Source organism: Mus caroli, chromosome 10 (genome assembly GCF_900094665.2).
Source record: "Mus caroli chromosome 10, CAROLI_EIJ_v1.1, whole genome shotgun sequence".
Lineage (NCBI taxonomy): Eukaryota > Metazoa > Chordata > Mammalia > Rodentia > Muridae > Mus > Mus caroli.
In genome coordinates, this window is record NC_034579.1 from 14,061,843 (window position 1) to 14,082,780 (window position 20,938).

The 20,938-nt window shown below is 39.5% G+C and overlaps 1 protein-coding gene across 5 annotated transcripts in view; it reads left to right on the forward strand.

Annotated features, from left to right (window-relative positions):
- Reps1 (RALBP1 associated Eps domain containing 1) overlaps nt 1-20,938 on the forward strand; it is a 70,451-nt gene that overhangs the window by 40,990 nt on the left and 8,523 nt on the right. For 3 of the 5 annotated variants that reach the window (XM_021174744.2, XM_021174745.2, XM_029482468.1), the window contains exons 8-12: nt 259-413; nt 8,027-8,148; nt 11,480-11,560; nt 18,394-18,481; nt 19,526-19,627. In XM_021174744.2, the coding sequence (XP_021030403.1) occupies nt 259-413; nt 8,027-8,148; nt 11,480-11,560; nt 18,394-18,481; nt 19,526-19,627 (548 nt within the window). The remainder of the gene's footprint in view (nt 1-258; nt 414-8,026; nt 8,149-11,479; nt 11,561-18,393; nt 18,482-19,525; nt 19,628-20,938) is intronic. The other 2 variants (XM_021174746.2, XM_021174747.2) reach the window with 1 other exon arrangement.

Here is a 20,938-nt window from a genome sequence, read left to right on the forward strand (position 1 = left end):
TATTTTGATGACTTTAATTTTGGAGGCAAGTTTTCCTGTCAAAATGTACAGCGTGGAAAGGCTCATGGGCTCTCAGATGTCTGTCACACTGACTCTTTGTTACCATTCTGACATATTTGCTTTGCTACACCTTAAGTGTGCAATTTTTAAAATTAATGTTGTTTTTTAAATTTTCTTGTGAGAGAAATATTTTGTCTTCTTTTTTGATAAATCAAGGGCTCTAAAGCAAAATGTGGTGATAATGAGTTTGTCTTCCAGGGAACTCTCAGACTTTGATAAAGATGGCGCATTGACACTGGATGAGTTCTGTGCTGCTTTTCATCTGGTAGTTGCTAGAAAAAATGGCTATGACCTACCAGAGAAACTCCCTGAAAGCCTGATGCCCAAGCTGATAGACTTGGAAGATTCGGCAGGTGAGATTCGTAGCCACTGAGAGCTGATTGTGTGCTTCAGTGAACGTGATACTTCATTCTCTCAAGGAAGTCAACATAGGTGGTAAAGTAGTAGCTTAAAGCACTTTAGTAAGAGCACAGGTTAGACCAAACACAGAGATGCACACCTTTAATCCTACCACTTGGGAGGCAAAGGCAAACAGATCTCTGAGTTTGAGGCCAGACTGGTCTACAGAGCAAATTCCAGACTGGACAGGCTTCATAGTAAAACTGTTTCAAAGAGAGAGAGAGAGAGAGAGAGAGAGAGAGAGAGAGAGAGAGAGAGATAGACAGACAGACAGACTACGCAGATTTGTTGTTGGGCTAAGTTGGATAGACACTGAATTTGGATTATTAAGTATTGGAACTTTAATGGTGGTGCTTACGGCTGGGAATGGTATGTCACACTTGGAATCCCAGCACCGGGAAGGCTGAGGCAGGGCGATTTCTGAAAGTGCCCAGCCTGGGCTCTAGCATTAGACCTCGTCTCGAGTTAAGATGAGAAGAGGAAACAGAAGAGCTTTCCTCTTTCCCATGGGGCCTGCCTGCAGCAGACTTGGAGGGAACTTTTCTCAATGTTACGCCCGGCTATTTTACTGTCTCTAAATGCATGGTATATTGTCTAAAGCAGGCTATGGTGTCAGTCATAAATGTTTTCTATTTAATATGTCTTAGTATGTTGAGGGTTCATTATTACATTTTTATAATTTTTGGATGACTAAACAAATCTGGAGAATTTGATTTTAGATAATACTATTATGTGTGATGATATGATCTATATTTACTGGTAGCTTTCTGTAAAAGGAAAGACTATAACTGTTGAGAATATGTATGTTTTTCTTAAACTCGAAGTGACTAAAAGGTAATGGGCTGTTAAACTCCCAGTGAGCCTAATTGTAAAGTTGTCATCGTCCTCTTGTCCGTGCTCTTGTCCAAGCTTTCCTTCAGATGTGGTAATGAAAGATTATACTTTAAGGGGGAAATTATGGCAGAATTTAGCTCTGAAGTAGCCATTTATCTGTAAGATTGCATTTGGTCTCCTAAGAATGCGCAGTCTGTCTTTCTCATCACGGCCCAGACAGCGGGAAGTTACCCTGAAGCAGTTACACGGTCACTTTCCTCCAGAGAACCGTTTCATTGGGCGAATTCATTTTTTCTCTTTTTATATGAAGAGTGCTGTCAGTGTTCTGATTGGGGTTATAGTGAATCTGTAAATTGCCTTTGGTACGATGGCCGTCTTCAAGATATCAGTTCTACCAGTCCATGAATGCAGTCCCTTTTCTAGTGTCTTTCTCAGTCTCTTTCTTCAAAAAGGAAGAGAGAGGACCTTCTGCTCCTCGGGTAGCTTTACTCCAAGCTGTTGTGTTGACGGGGATGCTGTTGTAAGTGGGCGAGTGGGCGTGGTCTCTGTCTCGGAGTCGCTTGCTGATGTGTACAAAGACGACTGATCTTAGCACGTTAACTTTGTCTTCTGCTCCTTGGCTAAAGCTGTTGCTTTCTCTACAAGGCTTTCTGGTGGAATTTTTAGGATCTTTTATGGATATCATCTGCAGATAATTTGAGGAGTTATTGTCCTGTTTGTATCCCTTTAATTTCTTTCTCTTGCCTTACTGTTTCAGCCAGTACTTCCAGAACTATATTGAAAAGGAGAGGTAACAGTCAGTGATCCTGTCTTATTTTAATGGGGTTGCTTCAAGTTGTTCTCCATTTAGGATAATGTTGGCTGTGGATTTCTCATACATACCTTAATTATATTGAGGTGTGTTTCCTCTAGTCCTACTTTCTGTAGAACTTCTATTATGAAAATATGTTAGACTCTTGTCAAAGGCCTTTTCTGTATGTCTTGAGAGGACCATGTGATTGTTTTTGTCGTTAAGTCTATTTATATGGTTCGCTGTATTTGTTGACTTATATATAGTGAACCAACCCTGTGTTTCCACAGTAAAGCCACCTTAATAGTGGTAGTTAGTACAGAGACTTACTTTGATTACACAGTTACAATTTTACATACATTTTTGGGATTATTTGCTACATCTGTGCCTCTCAGAGTAGACTAGAAGTTTCTTGTTGGTTATATGTCAGTCAGTACCTTGCAAGTCACTAATTGAATATATAAGTCAATGTTCATATTTTTTAAATGACTATGTTTTAGAGCAAATGGATTTCACTGTCTACTGACTCCACAACACCCTGTTTGCTTGAAATGCCAAAAGAGGGGCAGGGATGACCCCTCTCTTCCCTTCTCCACTACTCTTGCTGCATGCAGTAAAGCTAGGTGTGTGTTTCTGTCTGTTGTTCTCAGGTACAGCGTAAAGCCACTGGACTCTTCCTAGGACTTCCAATGTGAATATACTTTAAAGTAAGGAAGAGAAGACATTGCTCTTTTCATGATGAGACCACTAAAAATCCATGTACATTCATATTTGAGACTATGTTGCTCAAATTAAACATGTTAATATTTCTTTTGTATTCACCCAGAATGTTTAACACAATGGCCTACATACACACAGATCAGTTTGTGCACAAATCTAGTCATGCTATACATCCCTGTGTTTTCTCTTATAATATAGACAAATACCTTGGCACTTCATGACATACAGAGATGTACCTTAACCAGTTCTCTGTTGATGAATTTTTATATTTCTTTTCTGTTTGCCCTTAAAACAGGATTGCAGTGAACATGCCTAGACATTTATATCTGTTTTGAAATTTTATTATTAAAATGCCATCAGTTATTTTGAACAACTCTGATGCTGTCAAGGGCAGAGCAGAACCTTCAGGAGGGAGGCAGGTTGACAGTGTTCCCTTGGAACACTGTGTCAAGGAAGAGTAAAATTACACCCGTGCCTCTGGAAGGGACTGGAAGCCTGGCCTTTGTGGGTGGGTAGGATGCTCTGCACTGAGTGCTTACAGGGAGGGATCAGAGTTGAAGGAGATGCTGCTCATTTCCAGAGCTTGTCAGGCACTTGTTGGTTTCTGGTCTTTTGTTAACTGCCATTTATTGTTCTGTGAATGAAGTAGGAAAAACCCAGGGGTGTTCTGGTCAGTTATCCCAGCAGGGAGTTTAAGTTTCCTCTGACAGCAACTTTCCAACTTACAAATCTTAAAACCTTCATATAGTCTCAAAATGGTATGGACTCAAAGAGCCTTTATGTATGTGAGTTAAATACTACTTATTTAATAATAATTTTTCCTTTGTTCTTTCCCTAGTACCCATGTTTTAAAATTATATATATACATATATATGTGTGTGTGTGTGTTTGTGTGTGTGTGCAACCATAAACTCTTTCCATGTGCTATAAGTGTTCTTAGGAAGATATTCTCTACAACATGGCATTTATGAGAAAGGTGGCATTGCTTTATCTTTCACAGTCTCTGCTGTAACTACTGACAATGGACACCAGCTAGCTTGTCAGACTGGTCAGTAATAAATTTGATGGGTTTATTCATTATTTAAGGTAAATTGGGAGTCATAGAAAGCCAAACCCCACAAACCAAATTCAGTTTGCTGCTTGACTGAATACATAACCAAGAATGGTATTCCTTTGTTTGATTTTTAATGACACTGGGGATCAAGCCTGATTCTTTTTACATCCTAGGCCTAGGCAAGTATTCCACTACTGAGGGGAGTTTGTATCTTTGTTTGGCTTGGTTTTATTTTTAAAGGCAGAGTCTCATATATCCCAGGCCTCAAATTTGCTGTGTAGTCAAAGATTAATTTTTAGCTTACAATGGCCCTGCGTCCTTCCTGACTACTGAGATTGTAGACATTCAGCCCCATGCCCAGTTGGTTTATGCAGTGCTAGGAGATGAGGCCAGAGCTAGCAAAGACTCCTAAAAGCTGCTCATGGCCTCAGTCCCCAGAGTGCTCTTACCATGAAAAAATCAGAAGGGGGGTATTTTATTACACATGAAGTTCAGATTTAGTGTCATCAATAAAACTGAGTTGGGTCAAATAGCTGGTCTCATTTTCTTGCCTGAGTTGGCCACTGTACTGCAGTGGGAGTAGCTACAATAGGGCCTACGGAGTTTCAGATACTTACTGTCTGTCATTTTTGAACAAATAAAGTTTGACAACTCATGAAGTACACAAAGATCTAGTCTCAATAGTAAACAGAAAGACTACTGTGTAGTATGTTTGGGTGTTGTAGATATTCTTTGGTATCACATTAAAACCCAAATGTGACTGACTGCTAAAAGGTCAGTTGTAGTCTGGAAACTGAAAGAGTGTGTTTGTGTGCATGTGCATCTTAACATTACAAACATTTTATTTGTCTTGTATTTGAGTAAACCTTTTATGTGTGTGTGTGTTTTTGTATCACAATATGATAGTTACTTGTAACATCCCAAGTCATTGAATTAGACAGATCTTTCAGATGTTGTCAGGAGAGCATATATGTCAGATGTTGGATATCCGCTGTGTCAGGAGAGCATGCATATATGTCAATTGTTGGGTATCCGCTGTGTCAGGAGAGCATATATGTCAGATGTTGGGTAACCGCTGTGTCAGGAGGGCATATATGTCAGATGTTGAGGTATCCGCTGTGTCAGGAGAGCATATATGTCAGATGTTGGGTATCTGCTGTGTTAGGAGGGCATATATGTCAGATGTTGGGTATCTGCTGTGTCAGGAGAGCATTTATGTCAGATATTGAGGTATCCGCTGTGTCAGGAGAGCATATATGTCACTATCTCAGCCTTTTTGTCAGAGAAGCTGGTAAATCCTAGGACGTCCTTAAGTTTATGGCCTGTGTGCATAGTTCTCAAGATTCTACTGTCTCACATAGCTGCCAAATCAGATCTAAAAAGTTATGATTTATCAGCAGTTCATTCCAAAACCAGAGAGACTGGCAGTGTTCTCTGAGAGCATCAGCCGTTCAGCTGCCGGCTGAGTCCCATGGTGCCTCCTTGACTTGGCGAGTCAGTGCACATGGATAGTCCATAGACATGCTTTATGTAGTTCCTATTTGCCATACAAAATATTGACAAGGCGTGGTTTTAGCTCGGAAATTCAGCAATGTTAATTAACCTATACTTCTTCACTATGAATATTGTTCAGTGAGGTTTCTTATCGTTTACTGTCTGTCTGTCCGTATTTAAATTGGCTTAATGTGTAGGAGGCTCCAGCACACTTGATGCTTCCTGCCTTCCTTTGTGCTGTCCTGTGCTGTCTTTTTTATTGCTTTTGCTCTGTTGGGGCTAGTATCCGCATACTGAAAATCATGGCATTAAACAAATATTTCTGAGATTGAGAGCCCTGAAGCAGGCTTGGAGATATTCAAGAAGGAAGCCCCCTGGCCCAGAGTTTTCTGGGAAGATAATTATAAGATGTAATTACTTGGGTAACTAACTTTCTCATTTCCAATTTCAAGAGGCTAGATCCACTGTAGCTTTGTCAGATGAGTTCTCAGGATCTGGCAAGTAGTAAGTGCCCTAAAATGATAGGACAGTATAAATGGGCCTGAATTTATTGGAATGTAAGACTACATTTAATATGATAAGAGTCTGGCTTTAAACTGATTAATTTAGAAATTAACCTTCCTGTAGTCAGTACTATTTTAATTTTTTTAATTCTTATTTTTCTTTTATTATAAGGTCATTCTCTTTTTAATTTTTTGAGAATTTCAGGCATATATATTGTGTTTTAATCAAACCCACCCCTATTTCCTCCCCTCCAGCTCCTACCCTGCTATTGCCTCTCAGGTTCAGGTGTTCTGTAGATCCACCGAGTTCCCTCTGTGCTGCTTGTATATGCACGGATGTGGGCCGTCTGCTGGAGCACGGTTAGTCTTTCAGGGTTTGCATCCCCAAAGAAAACGGACTCTTCCTTTCCCAGCAGCCGTTCAGTTGCCAGCAGCTTCTCCGGAGACTCTGCTAAAGACCCTTGATAATTGCCCAGCTCGAGCATACGTTTAGTTGCTGTCATATGGTCAGTAAGCATCTTCTCCCTTAGGCTAATCTTTCTTATTATCATTGAGGTGGGATGGAGGGATCCACAGAACCCCCAGACTGTGTGAGTAGACAGTGCCTGCTACTGGGTGTTTGTACTAGTTCACATGCTGTTGGAGGTCGTCACCGAGTAGTGTCTGATACGCCCCCACTGCTGCGGGTTCTCTCCTACCCTCCACCTAGGACTGAGAAAGAAGTGGAAATAGCACCTGATTGTGAAATGTAAAGTCACAGTGTAGTGCTGGGCTATACACTAAAACTTGAGTGTGGTGTTATTAGAGAGAGAAGCTTGGGGGTGAGTGCATGGGAATCGGAGAGTCTGTAACAGAACAGGAAGAAGGGAAACTTTGAACCCTGTTATAACCAGCAGTGGTTAACTGTGATTCTAAGAAAGTGGAAATGAATTCAACTCAAAGAGTAAGCAACTTCAATAAATACTTGTTTTCATCTACGTATTAGTTACCGTATTGGGCACAGACGAGAAGGCTTCTGACTAGAGTGGAAAGTTGGTAGCTGTACCCTGCTAGGTATTACTGTAGAGCTGTTTATTTAGAAATCCAAAGTAGAATGCCAACATTTGTTAGTAAATGTCTTTCATTTTGATGAAAAAAAGCTAAGGACTAGTTTTTTTAATTCTCCCATGGTCAAATGAACAGATGATAGAATCATATTTCATTATGTAATTCCTGTTGGTAGGGGATGTATTCAGAGCTCTGTAAAACTTGGAAAATTGGGACTTAGTTGTTTTAATAATTTTCAAGATACTTTAAGGTTTAAATGAAATTCAAAGTAGAATATGATATCTAAACATACTAAACCTCCATTTTTAAACCATAGCATAGGTTCGTAGCTATCTCAATCCAGTCTGGAAACACTAGTGTACATAGTGAAATAAGAAAGCATAGGTTTTGGGGCCCAGCTGTATATAGCTCAGCGTTAGGAATACACAGGTCCTGGGTTTGAGCCCCAGGCAAAACCAAAAAAACAAAACAAAAACCATAAAAAAAAAAAAATACAAGGCTTACATTTGGACTTGTTGGACTATATGTGGCCATCTGGACTTGTTGCCTCTTGCTCATGGACAGCTACTCCATTTGAGGTGTAGCTGTATGGTAACCGGAAGAGAAAATGTTACTGATTTGGCAATTTTCAAAATAATTCCAAGGGAAAAATGAAGAAATTTGCTTGCTAGAAAGCATTTTGTATTGGGAAAACCTGACTTAAAGTTTATTTACTGTGGGACATCACAAGCTTGACTGCAGCACATAGGGCAGTACTCTACTTGGCATTAGAGGATCCGCAAACTCACTGGAGCTGAAAGTGTGAGCCAAAAGTCTCCTTGCTAAAGAGTGCTCCATGGATGTACTTTGAGAGGAATCCATCCCTGTTATCAGAGAACTGCATCTACCTATCTCATGTTGTTCTTTTGTTTACTTCCAACCTGCCTTTCTTTTCATGCACAGTTTGGGATCCATCATATTAATTAGACTATAAATAATAAGTATTATCTGTTAAAGTATCTACTTTGAGAAGGAAATTGAGAGTATAAATTACCACTTATGCAAAATTATCTGTTAGTTACTCATAAATAAATCAGCCAAACTAAAATATGTTGTTGATGGGAACTTTCTGTGTCTAAATTGCAGATGTGGGGGACCAGCCAGGTGAGGTAGGTTACTCAGGCTCTCCTGCAGAAGCACCTCCAAGCAAGTCACCGTCGATGCCGTCCCTGAACCAGACTTGGCCAGAGCTGAATCAGAGCAGTGAGGTTAGCAAAACTTCCCTTTCTCTGCTTGAAATTAGCTTGTTTACCGGCAGAAGTTTCAAACACACACACCATAGGATTCGTCCAGCACATCACATATCATGGGATTTCTCCAGTATACACACACACAGTGTACACACACAGCATGGGTCATACAGTCAAGGACCTCAGGGAAACAGTAACAGAAATCCTGTTAATCATGTGGCTTCTGAAGGTTTTGTACTGTGTCCATCATCATATGGTTTCCACCATCTTCCCCACCATCACTAAAGCCTTGGGAATTGGGTAGGGCAAACACATAAATTGAAAGTCAAAGGGGAGTAACTTCACCAGATCCCATGTCTGGGATGATTCAAGAGCAAGATTGACGCAAATCTTTTGCTGTTTCATCAGCTGCTGTCTACTGAGCTTAATATATATATATGGTGTATGAAGATATATTTTTGCAATCTTGCCATGAAGTGATACAAGAGACAAGTCACTAGTGTAGCTTTCTGCATGAAAAAAAGTATTTTCATGCAACACAAACTACTTATAATTAGTTTTATTTAATACAAAACGGAGGCTAGACATGGTAAGCACACACATTTAATCCCAGCACTTGGGAGGCAAAGAATCTTTGCGAGTTCGTAGCCAGCTTGCTTGGTCTATATAATGAGTTCCAGGACAGCCAGAGATGTGTAGAGAATCCCTGTCTCAAAACATCAAAAGAGAATAATAATAGTACAAAATGAAGTATTTTTACCATATTAATACGATCAGTAGTGTGCAAAACAGAGTAGATACAAACACACTGCTTCCCAGCTCCTGGGCTCAGGTCTTACAAAACAGTAAAGAGGACACTGGTAGAATTAAGAGGAAGGACCTAAGCACCCACCCCGTTCTGTGCTCTGGAGAGCTTTCTAAAGAAGTTCTCTTTGTTAACTAAGTTTTATATCTACAAAAGGAGATTTGTTGACTTGTAAGGAAAAGTGAGCGTTTTGCTTTTCTGTCTTTTAATGCAGGACAGTATTTTGTTAAAGTCTTACTAGCTTAGGGCTGCTGGGGAATGGAGAACTGGCAGTTCCGTGTAACTTTACACTGCCTTCTAAAGACTTAAGAACAGCCAAGGCAGCTCTGCCATTGCACTACCACCTCATCAGATGGAAACACGTTGGCACACATGCCTGTGAGGAGGGACGGAGTAAGACCTGTAAGAATTGCTAGTACAGGTAGCTTATGCAGAGTGAGAGAGGTGTTTCTAAAGCTGCACTTAGGTTATATTAAGTTAACAGAATGCTTTCGCCCTTTACGGATTATACATAAAAGCAACTCTTACCAAAGTATAAGGCGTCCGTATACTCCATGGAGAGATGGAGGAGCAAATATCCTTTTCAGTTCTGATTTTAGCTGCATGCATTATCCCTCTCAAAAAGTCCTATCAGGTTTTTTTTTATAATGCCTAGTAATAATGACATAATTTTGCTATGCATATTTTGATATGGAATTTATATTATGCTTAAAAGCTAGTAAAACAATGATTTTAAGATGCTTTGGTAATAGCTATTAAAATATCTACTTGGAATATAAATTTAGGTTATATTTTATCTCCCACAAACCCAGTATTATTTCAGTGTTTATTTAGTACTGATGGATATAGATGAGGTGCTATGAGAGAAAACACTAAAATCCCTAACTTTTTAAAGCACTTTTGATATGCCAGTCTCTTCAAAAGACTTTTCACCTAATTTACTGTCTTAGTCCCTCACAGCACTCCTGTGAGGTGGGTATTACTAATTTCATGTTAAAGATGGGATGGTGAAACAGAAGCACAGAGAGGATGAGTAACTCGGCCAAGTCCATGCAGCCCAGCCAGTATGCCAGTAGTCAGGTGCCAGAACCCATAGCTCTTAACGCTGTACTTGTCCTGGCGATGAGACCCACTGCCTTCCAGGGAGCTGAGTTCTGCGTGGAAGCTGTTTTCCATGAGGTAGAGAATTCAGTTCCTTCTAAATCCATGTAACAGTAGTTATTGAGGAAGAAATTAATTCTATTACCAAACTCGTTAAATTGGTTTCTGATGTGGAAGCCCATAATAAAAGTGAACTGTTGTAAGCTTTTGTCACAACTTTGAACTAACACTTTTCTCTTTGTGACCTGTAGGAAAAGTTATTGAGTGCTTTTATTAGCCATTTTTGGTGGATAATTTTCAGCAATAATCTCATTTGCTAAAGCTTAATTTCTACATATCTACTCAAATTGAATACACTGTTTTAAATAGAAAGCTGAACTTTGAAGCATAAAAGTATATGTACTCTTACAAACTGAATTTATAAGAAGGACTTTGGTTAATGAGGTAGTTGTGTCTGTGTGTAAGCATTCATGTGTATATATTGTATATGTGTAAGTAGATGTTTCCCTCCTCAGAGGACAACTTATCATTTTTAAGAAGCAGGTTTAATAATAGTTATAATACAGCTTTGATGGGAAAATCTGTACTGTTACTAAGATCTCAAATGGAATTTCCTGTAATTAATGTTGACTTATCATTCTACCTGTTTTAAGAGGTATGATATTTCTTTGTGGACCTCTTTTAGAAAGTAGCTCTTCCCGTGCATCTCCTGTGTATTACACATACTCAGGCAGCTGCGCGATGTGCTCTTGTGGCTGCATTCTCACTTCCTAGCATGGGGAGGGGCCTGATTGGCAGCTCTGTCTTGTGATCCGGCATGGCCCTGTTTGTAGTGCTGATCGCAGAGGTTGACTTGCTACAAATTGATAAATAAGCTAAAACGTTATTAATTCCAGAATTTCTTGCATCTTATCTGTTATATTTTATTAAATATGCATATGTATAAGATTTGTGCACGTTCATAATGGACTCATCTTTCAGGGGTCGCACTGGCAAGTCGCACTGAACGCTCCATGCTGATTAGAACCTGAGCTCCTCAGCTTCTGTGGATCAGTGTTGTAACTGGGGTTTGAGCAGGATCTGAGTTAAGCACTGTTCTGGTCCAGACGACCGTGTGCGTTTCTACCTGGTTGCCATTTCCATCACCTATACTCTGTCTCCTTTACGGTGTCTTGAGTGTTAATTCTGTACAAGTTTTAATCTCATCCATAGAGATTACATTAAATTTTTACTGTACATTTGCTTATGAAGGTGTTTACCTTCTATTTATAAGATGGCCCAGCACAGATAAGTATGAAGTGATTATGGGAATTACAAACTCCAGAATTTTGCTGATCCTGCGAAATGCATCTTGCAGTGCAGCCTCTGAGTGACTTGCTGAGTCTTCTCCAGTGCTTTCTACTGCATCCCCCCGGCTGACTTGTCTCTCCTCTGTCTGTTCAGCAGTGGGAGACATTTAGTGAACGCTCTTCAAGCTCACAAACTCTGACCCAATTTGATTCTAACATTGCACCAGCTGATCCTGTAAGTCAATCACTTAGCTTGCTTGTTTGAAATTAATTTTATTAACCCGATATCCATCATTATGGTTTTACTGATATGCATGGTTCAGTGTAGTGCTTAGAGGGAAAGTTGGCAGGCCTTTGGGGTTTTTTGGGTTTTTGTGCTTCATAGTGGAAGAACATTTTTGCCATTCTTCGTATTTTGTAGTTTTTTTTGATGAGAGAAAACTTTATGTTTATGTCTGTAACGAATATTTTTGTGATAGTCGATCTGGTTAGCCATGTTACATCTGCTAAGTGTATGTTTTATGAAACATATACTGCTTGTTTCGATTACATATTTTATTGTATGCTTATACATCATGTAACATGTACTCTGTATGTAAATATTTATGCAGTGTCATTTTCAAATATTTCCAATAGCATAACTTTTGTTTAATTAGTGTGTTAAGTTTAGCACAACAAAACCAAGCTGATTTGTAGTTACACATTAGTTTTGTAAAGCATGTCTTGTGTCTGTGATTTCCTGTGTCACTTTAAAAAAAAAATGCTACAAAGTTCGTATCCTGATTTAAAAAGTTAATTCTGTTCCTATCGAGTCACACCCCACCTGTCCCTCAAATGCTTGAACACGTTTAAACTGTAGGTAGAGGTCGCTCTCAGGGTTCATTCCTTTCCTTGGTCTTTCTCTCTTTCGGACACATGCTAATACACATACTGTGTGAAAACAACAACAACAACAAAAGGAAGCAGGAAGGAAGAAGAGTTTAACAGGTTTTCACATGATCAGAGTAGAAAAGTGCAGAGAAAGTGACACATGGCATCCATGCCTCTGCCCCACACCGGTGGCCCAGTGTTGGGGTTTAAGTTGAGAGCCACACAAGCCAAACACCGAGCTCCATCCTCAGTGCAGACACATTCTCTGTAGCTGTCTCTGATCGCGGCCAGCCAGCGCTTGCTATTCTTTGGGGAAGTGGCATTAAATACTGCCCTGGCGGCAAATTAAGGAGACCTCGCTGTGCTTTACAGGACGGCTTTATAGCTGCTCAAACATAATGTGTGGGTATTCAAAATGTAAACCTGTATTGTTCCCAAGGCCGCTTAATACTGGATTACCCCTGCATCTCCTTCTTTTCTTACTAGGTTCAAGGCTCTTGTCTTTGTTTTTAATCTCTGAAAATTTAAGAGAAATAAGAAAATACTGAAATTTTTGCTACTTGTTAGCCACATTTCTGGTCTCTTGGGACATGACACGTTCTGTAATCAAGTTTACCTTTAAGTTTCCTTTAGCTTTAAGCTTTGGTTTTGGTTTTTGGTTTTTGGTTGTTGTCTTTTTTTTTTTTTTAAACTCCCTTGTTATTAACATAGTTTAACTCATGAAAATGTTTTATGAATTAGCAATAATAAAAAGCTTGATTTTTTTTTCTAACCCTTAAAAGACAGAAAATAATTATTGATAGTATTAACACTCTTCCAGACAAGGCAAGAACATTATTTGGGGAAATTTTTGTTTAGTTATTTGTTGCTTTTGGTTTTATTTTGAGACAGAGTCTTGTTTAGCTCAAGCTAAACTTAACCCCTATGCATGCATGACTAGTAGGAAATGTAGAAAAAATACTTGATGTTCTTATCGTATCTTAGAAATAAAGTCCAGATTTATAAGTGCCAACACTAGTGCTAAAAATGATATAGCTCAGCAGGGCCTGATGACACATGCCTTTAATTCTAGCCCTTTAGTGCTTGAGACCAGTGATCCTAGGCTACAGAGAGAGATTCTGCCTCAATGAATTAGGGAAAGGCCCTCAAACTTGTTATATAGCTCAGTACTTTCCATTACTATCTAGAGTGTGGCATGAAATTTTGAGGAAATAAGAGATGTTCATTAAGATTTTAAACTTGAATTTAGACTTCTGAATTTGGTCAAATGTAGGTGATGCTATTTAGAGTCTTGAGACTCTACTTTCAATTAATTGTGCGCCCTTATATTGTCATCTTACACCTCATTTAATACCCAAGTATTGCCTGTCGATAGACCACAGCTGTAACTACAATCTTAGATTAAACGTCTTTGTGAGACTTGAATAAACCAGGGCTGCAATTAAGTGAATCTGGGCATCATGGAGGGGGAAAACAAAGAAGAGTGCACTACTGTCCTGGGGTAAATTTAACATTGTTATGGTTGGGAATCTTTAATGGAGTGGTTTTAAAAACAAAAATGTCCATCGTTATCTGCTAAGTAAGTGTCTGTGGCCAGCCAGGCTCCACACTGACCTGTGGCACAGTGCAGCAGCTCAGAGGCATGTTGGCATGGTGCCGATTGGCCTGTCATCTCTAGTGAAACTGAAGCTCTGGCGAGCTCGTTTCCACAAACTTGTCTTTTCTTAAACAATTATCCAATAATCAGTAACTTGTAGTAGAATAAGCTTCCGCTAGGGTGAATGTCACCAGCACACCAAGGAGATGCTAGGCTGATGACTGACTAACTAGTACCATGCATGAGTCTGTATACTGATGTATACCTGTTCTTGATGCTAGAGAACTGGGTGGTTCAGCGTATTAAAATAGTTTGATCACCTGTTAGAGCCAGGCAACTCACCTGATTTGGTGGTATCACCTCTTTGATAATCTATAGAAATAAAAGATGCCAGAAGCAAGATTTCAACCTTAAATAAACCAGTTTAATATTGTTGGTTGATGATCATAATGCTAGTCGTGAGATAATTATCAAAGTTGATAACTGGGTAAACTATAGGCAAAGAAGGGATTGGCTAGCTTAGCCCAAGGTGCTTGGGGAAGTTATGCTCAAAAGAAGGTATGTTATTTGTATGATGAATTATTTTTAAGCTCAAGGACCCTTTTATTAGCATTTAAAAGGAAAATGGCAGAGCAAGCAAACTATAACTCAGTGGTACTCAACTTTTCTAGTGTTGTTACCCTTTAATGCAATTCTTCATGTTGTTCTGACCCCCCCAACCATAACATTATTGTCATTGCTACTTCATAACTATATTTTTGCTACTGATATGAATTGTAAATAACTGTGCCTTAGACAACCCCTGTGAAAGGGTCGTTTGACCCTTCCTTGTAGCTGTCAGGAAGAGGGAGGTGGGAAAAGAAAGAGGAAAGCCATGTCTTAAAGTTAGGGTCTAGAAAGGTGGCAGGTTCTACAGTGGAGACTGGCAAGCATGGCAGAAGAGGTGTAGACTTCAGAGAGAAGTGGGAAGTTTCCACCTATCTGGCACATCCAGGCTTGGCCAGTAACTGAGAGAAAAAAAAATTACAGAGCCGGGCGTGGTGGCGCACACCTTTTTAATCCCAGCACTTGGGAGGCAGAGGCAGGCGGATTTCTGAGTTCGAGGCCAGCCTGGTCTACAAAGAGAGTTCCAGAACAGCCAGGGCTACACAGAGAAACCCTGTCTCGAAAAAAAAAAAAAAAAAAAAAAAAAAAAAAAAAAAAAAACAAAAAAAAATTACAGGAAAAGAAAAAGTTAAACGTCTGAAAGGTAAGCAGGCTGCATGCCAGAGGCTCTGTAAGTCCCCTGTATATCCTGATGTAAAGTGGGAGTTTCTTCCTTCCAAGCAGAGACTATCATGAGCAGAGTAAGTTCTGCATAGTGATAGCATATGGTACACATATGGGGGGAGGGGGAGGCTGAGAACTAAAGAATGACGTAGAACCCAAATGGAGACCTCTTAGTAGGCTAGATTAAGATCAGCTTCACTTGGTTGTCAGCTAGAAGCTAGCACTGCGTGCCAGGATGACATAGGCAAGGAGAGGCAATTGTGGAAGATGACTCAGCTAACAGTGTTAAGAGGTGATAGGTCAAAGAGACAATGAGCTCTTAGCAGTAGAATGGCGAGTAGGCCGGGGTAGATTAGGTAGAAAGGAGCAATCAGATGGAGGGCAAGTAGCAAATACAGAGATGAGCTGAATTATGACAGTGTGAAGTTCTGAATTATATTAATTAGGTGCCCAAACACATGATAGAGACACTCAATTGGAGGTGGCTTTTGCGTGATTTGAATAGGTAGAAGAAACTGGACAGAGCCTGCCTGCTATTGGTTTTTTATGATGGTGTGATAATATTTTGTGGGCTTTATATGTTTTGTTTTGGGGACAATAGATGAGAGCAGAAAGAAAATATGACCTTTTATAGACATTCATATTACTTCATTTGCATATTAAAAGGAAAGGTTTCCTATTTAGCGGCACAAATCACTGACATAGTGAGTAATGTGTTAGTCAGAGGTTAAACCTGGCCATCTGTGTCGGGCTCATCAGAGTTTTGTTGTCTCCTGTGGGCATTATTAAGGGCCTTTGTAAAGGCCTCGGTTGCCAGTAGTTGTGCGAGTACACTGTGTTATTGAAAGCTGACTTGGTATTGGTATAGACTTAGTATACCTTTTGGGAAATTAAGGCTTAAATTGTGTTAATACATTGTATTGTATGTAAGAAAAAATATGTAGTGAAACAATTAAAGATTAATAAACATTACTGGGCACAGTAGCTCACACCTTTAATCCTGGTACTTGGGAGTTCAAGACCACCCTGATCTACATAGAAAATCCTAACCAATCAGAACTACATGGAGAGACTGTGTTTGTTTTTATTTTGTTTTGGGTTTTTTTGTTTGTTTGTTTTAAAGGTAATAAATGATTTATCATTTGAAAGATATATTTAATGTTTTAGCTAATAACTTATGGATATATGAAGGGAGCTAGAGAGAAGGCTCAGTAGTAAAGAGACCATTCTGCTCTTGGAAAGGACCAGAATTTGGTTCCTAGCATCCTTGTTAGGCAACTCTAGGGCATCTGATGCCTCTGGCCTCAGTGGGTCCCTGTACACAGGTACTGTACCCACACAATCTGCTGTGAGACAGCTGACAGAGAGCGCTCGTTGGGCTTACAGTTTTAGGGGTTACAGTCCACAATGGTGTGGGACAAAGGCACGGCAATCAGTATTCAAACATTTGAGCCTATGGGTCCATTCCCATTCAAGCCACCATCATACACAATTAAATATAAAAGTCTTTAAACATGAAACAAAAAATATAAAAATAAAGTTCAAAATGGAAAATCACTTTAGAAAATAAACAACCCATTTTAGCAATTGATAAATTAATGATTAGAATTATATAGTTAAAAGTTTCATCCAATGAGTGTATTGAAAAACTCTGTATTCAAGACAGCAATCTATACAGAAGGTGCACATTTACAGCCTTGGAGAAAGTATCACATGTAAGCGTCCACACTGGGAACAGGGGAAGATGTATTTTGTAAAAGTACCACAAGCACAAAATCTATTTTAATAGTTAAGTAGACGAAATTAAACTTAATTTATCAAACATAAGATACAAAGAATCCCAAGTGTATTAATCATGAATTGGAAAAATTATATAAAGTGTATGTTTAAAAGCTGCATCATTTAGAAACAAAGCAGTATAAAAGATACATATACACAGAGACAAAAGAGAAGTACAAACATGGTCAAACCATCAGAGTCCAACTCACTACAGTGAGAAGCCACCAACACCAACCAACATAACAACAATAAAAATTGTGACAATATGAAGAAATGAAACAAGCCACATTTTATAATCATAAAGATGACAGTGTCTTAAATTACTATTTTAAGTGTTTTTTGAAAATATAAGAGAAATCAAAACTTTGATCTATGTGTAACACGGATGTTTTAACTGTAATTTAAACAGGGACAGGGAAATGGATCAGGTTTATTGGTTATCTACAAGAATCCTGGTTAGATTCTCATTGGAATTGCAATAGGAAATTATTCTAAATGGCTTTGTCCATATAATAGCTATGACAAATTTGTTATAAATTGTTTAAGTTTAGAACTGATGAGAGTAAGCCAACAGTGGCTGTCAAATAAAAGGCACATGGTAGTGTGTAATTGTTCACTCAGTGAACACCAGAGCAGTGTCCTTTGTAAACTGAAGGTCCCTGTCCCACACTACACTTAATGGCATTACTAGATCCCTGTGTATGGAGCTTAGGTGCCCACGAGCTGACTCCGTCTTCATAGGAGCCATGCTCTCCTCCCCAGGCCTTTCCCAGACTCTGAAGCCATGGTTCTGGCTGCTCTGCAGAGGGACCCGGCTGAGAGAGGTGCTTCTCCTTCTGCCTCTCCTGGCTCTGGGGTGCTTCTCTGCCTTGCCTTTGCTCTCCTTTCTTCTCAGACTGCTTTACTCCTGACATGGCTTAGGAAGCACAGACATGCCTGATGTATTGTAGTAATAAAGTACTGGCTGTTAGTTTGGGGTCTTTCTTGCATCTCTAGTGTGTGTATTCCTTTCTACATAGGAAGCAGTTACTGTACTTGCGGCCAGCATACAGAGGGAAGGAATCACTCCTTGGAGGTTCAACTTCTCTCATAAATGATTTTTTTGGGGGGTAGGGGGGTTGTATTGCAATAGAACAGACTTCTAGTTATTTTCGTTTTATAGGTTAATTTTTTTTCTTGAGCAGTTTAATAAAAACAATTTTCAGTCTATCGCTTAGCTTTTTGGTTTTCATAAATATTTTAATTTTCCTCAAAGCTTAACATTTATATAATCTTATCACATCACTGTAATTTGTTTTCAAATACTGTTTTGAACTGTGTTTTTAATAAGAGGATTTCATGAATTTCTTTAATCATTCAACTTCAAATTACTTTATGAAATCAAATTATTCATCATGTAAACTTGATTTTCTTAAATTGAGCTGTTATTTTTAAAGATTTTACCTTTGCATTACTGTGAATGAGAAGGATGTGTGCAGGAGCTTTCGGTGTTGTGAGTCCCCAGAATGCCACAGTTCCTAATGCCAATGCCACCTTTACTTATTTGTCTCTAGGATACCGCTATTGTGCACCCAGTCCCCATCCGCATGACTCCAAGCAAAATCCACATGCAGGAAATGGAGCTGAAGAGAACAAGCAGCGGTAAGGACTGCCCCGGCTGCCCTGCCCTGGCTGCTCTGGCTTAGCTCGCGGCCAGCATGCAGAGGGAAGGAATGACTCCCTGGAGGTTCAACTTCTCTCATAAATGATTTGGGAGGGGTGGGGGGTGTTTATTTGTGGGGCAGTGTCTCATTTCATAGCCCTCTCTGGCCTGGAACTCACTTCATAGAACAGGCTGTCCCTGAATTTACAGAGATCCACCTGCCTCTGTCTCCAGAGTTCTGGAAGTAAAAATATATATACTAATATATATATACTCCACCACAGCTGACTAGCAATTGTTTAGTTTTTTTTTTTTTACCTCATTCTTCTCTACAATTGTGTGTACCTGCAGGCCTATATTTAAACAATATTGTATTTTTAAAAAGGAAATTGTTTCATATAAATCTTTAAAATAGGAGTGTTTCTGGGAAATTTTCACAAAATAAATTGAAGGTCATTTGAAAATGAGACACTCCTGGTATCCTGGAGTCTGTTTGGGTTTTGTTTAAATGTATGTTATTTTACATGTATGAGTACTTTCCCTTATGTGAATATGTATGCACCACTTGTGTGTCTAGTGTCTGAGGAGGCCGTGGCATGCTTTGTAACTTAAGTTACAGGTGGTCATATGCAGCCACGTGGGCTCTTGCTGGGTGACCCAGGCCGGCCTCCAGTCCTCCTGCCCCAACCTCCCGTGTGCAGCGCCATTCCCAGCTTAGTTAAGGCTTCTCAGAGGCAAATGTACTGTCTTTATAAGACGGCAGTGCCATCATTTATAGCTCTGACTTAGGATGGTTGGTTCCCTGTGTTATGGGGTAGCCGTAACCAGGTGAAAGGACAGGCAGTAAATGATCTTATTGTGGGGTATGACAAAATTTCCCATAAACAGGTTTATATTCAGTTTTATTTAAAATCATTTAAAAGTACCATCTTATATGACACTTTTGTAGTATCTAAATGAGATCTAACTGTAATTCAATCTTCTATGGATTTTCTCAATGAAATGTCTGTCTCTTGTATTGTAACCTCTTAATTCTCTATTAGATCATACTAACCCCACCAGCCCACTACTTGTGAAACCATCTGACCTGTCAGAAGAAAATAAAATCAACTCATCCGTAAAATTTCCTTCTGGAAATACCGTAGGTAAGTGAAAGATAGCATTATGTCTCTCATTTGAGTTTATGAAATAAATTTAAAGTCTAGGGAATTGAAATCTGTATCTACTTTGTACAGTGTTCCCTGTGTAAAATAGGGGACAATAACTCTTCAAAACCTTCTGCACTGTCTGAGGTGAATACTCCTGTCATTGTCACCTTCTTCAAGGCAGGCTACCTGTTTGACTTCAGTGTGTGTTCCATTGGCTCTTCCCCGATCTTTCTTTGTTTCTCACAAAACATTGGGATGTTCCTTCAGACAGCCATGGTAATTGGATTCTATGTGCCAGGTTCCAACCTAGGGGGTGGGGACTTAGCAGTAAACAAAACAGAACAAGTCTTCATCGGTACTGAGTTTATAAGGGTTTAGATTGCGGTCAGAAGGGATAACTTATGTGAAAGGAAAGCTAATTTCATGAATAGAACTTGAAAGCTGGAAAAGAGAGTGCGAGTACCATTTTAAATGAGAACAAACAAGGCCTTGTTAGATAACATTTGTCTTAAAAATTGAAGGAGCTGAGTGACAGCTCTATGACTTATAGGAAAGATGACTAAATGGCAGGCAACAGCCAGTGTGTGGCCCTTAGGCAGGAAGCTTGTGTCTGCAGACAGCAGGCACTGACCTGGAATAGAGTCGGAGTTGATAAGCAAGGTAGGAAGTGAGAGAACAGTAGAGGGGCTTTGGGAACATTTTCACTCCTACTGAACGGTGTGAAAAGTCATTAGAGAGTTTTCCATGGAGGAGAGACAGAAGACATTCTTAAAATACTCACCCTTCTGTTCTAATTCCAGGCCAAAAGTAGGCAAGCGCTGAAATAGGGGGGTATAGTAATCCAATCATAAGAAGCTGGGGGCTTGGACTAGCGTGGGAGTGGTCCAGGTGGTGTGAACTGTCCAGGCTTGGGACTATGCTTTGCAACCTCAGTAGGAAGACACTGGTCACTAGAGGGTTTGCTTCCCTGTGGAGCATAGCATAGCAGAAAAGAGTCGAGACCTCAGCAGCCAAGGGAGAGCGGGAGGGCTACAGTAGCAAAGAAAGTTCCTTTAATATGGGCCCAGTGCCACCATGTCCAGATAAAACAAGCTTTGTTTTCTTAACTGTTTCTTATTTTCTATCTGAAAGTAGCTGTTTTCTACTACAAAGCAATTTATACCTACTATAAAAATAAGAAAGTGATTATTCACATTCTCAATGTTCCTGGTTAACCATTTTATTGTCTGCTTTAAATTACATTTTGAGAGTTTATAATACAGTCAGCAACAGTATCTCAAAATCCAAAATAAGAACTAGTTCAGAGTC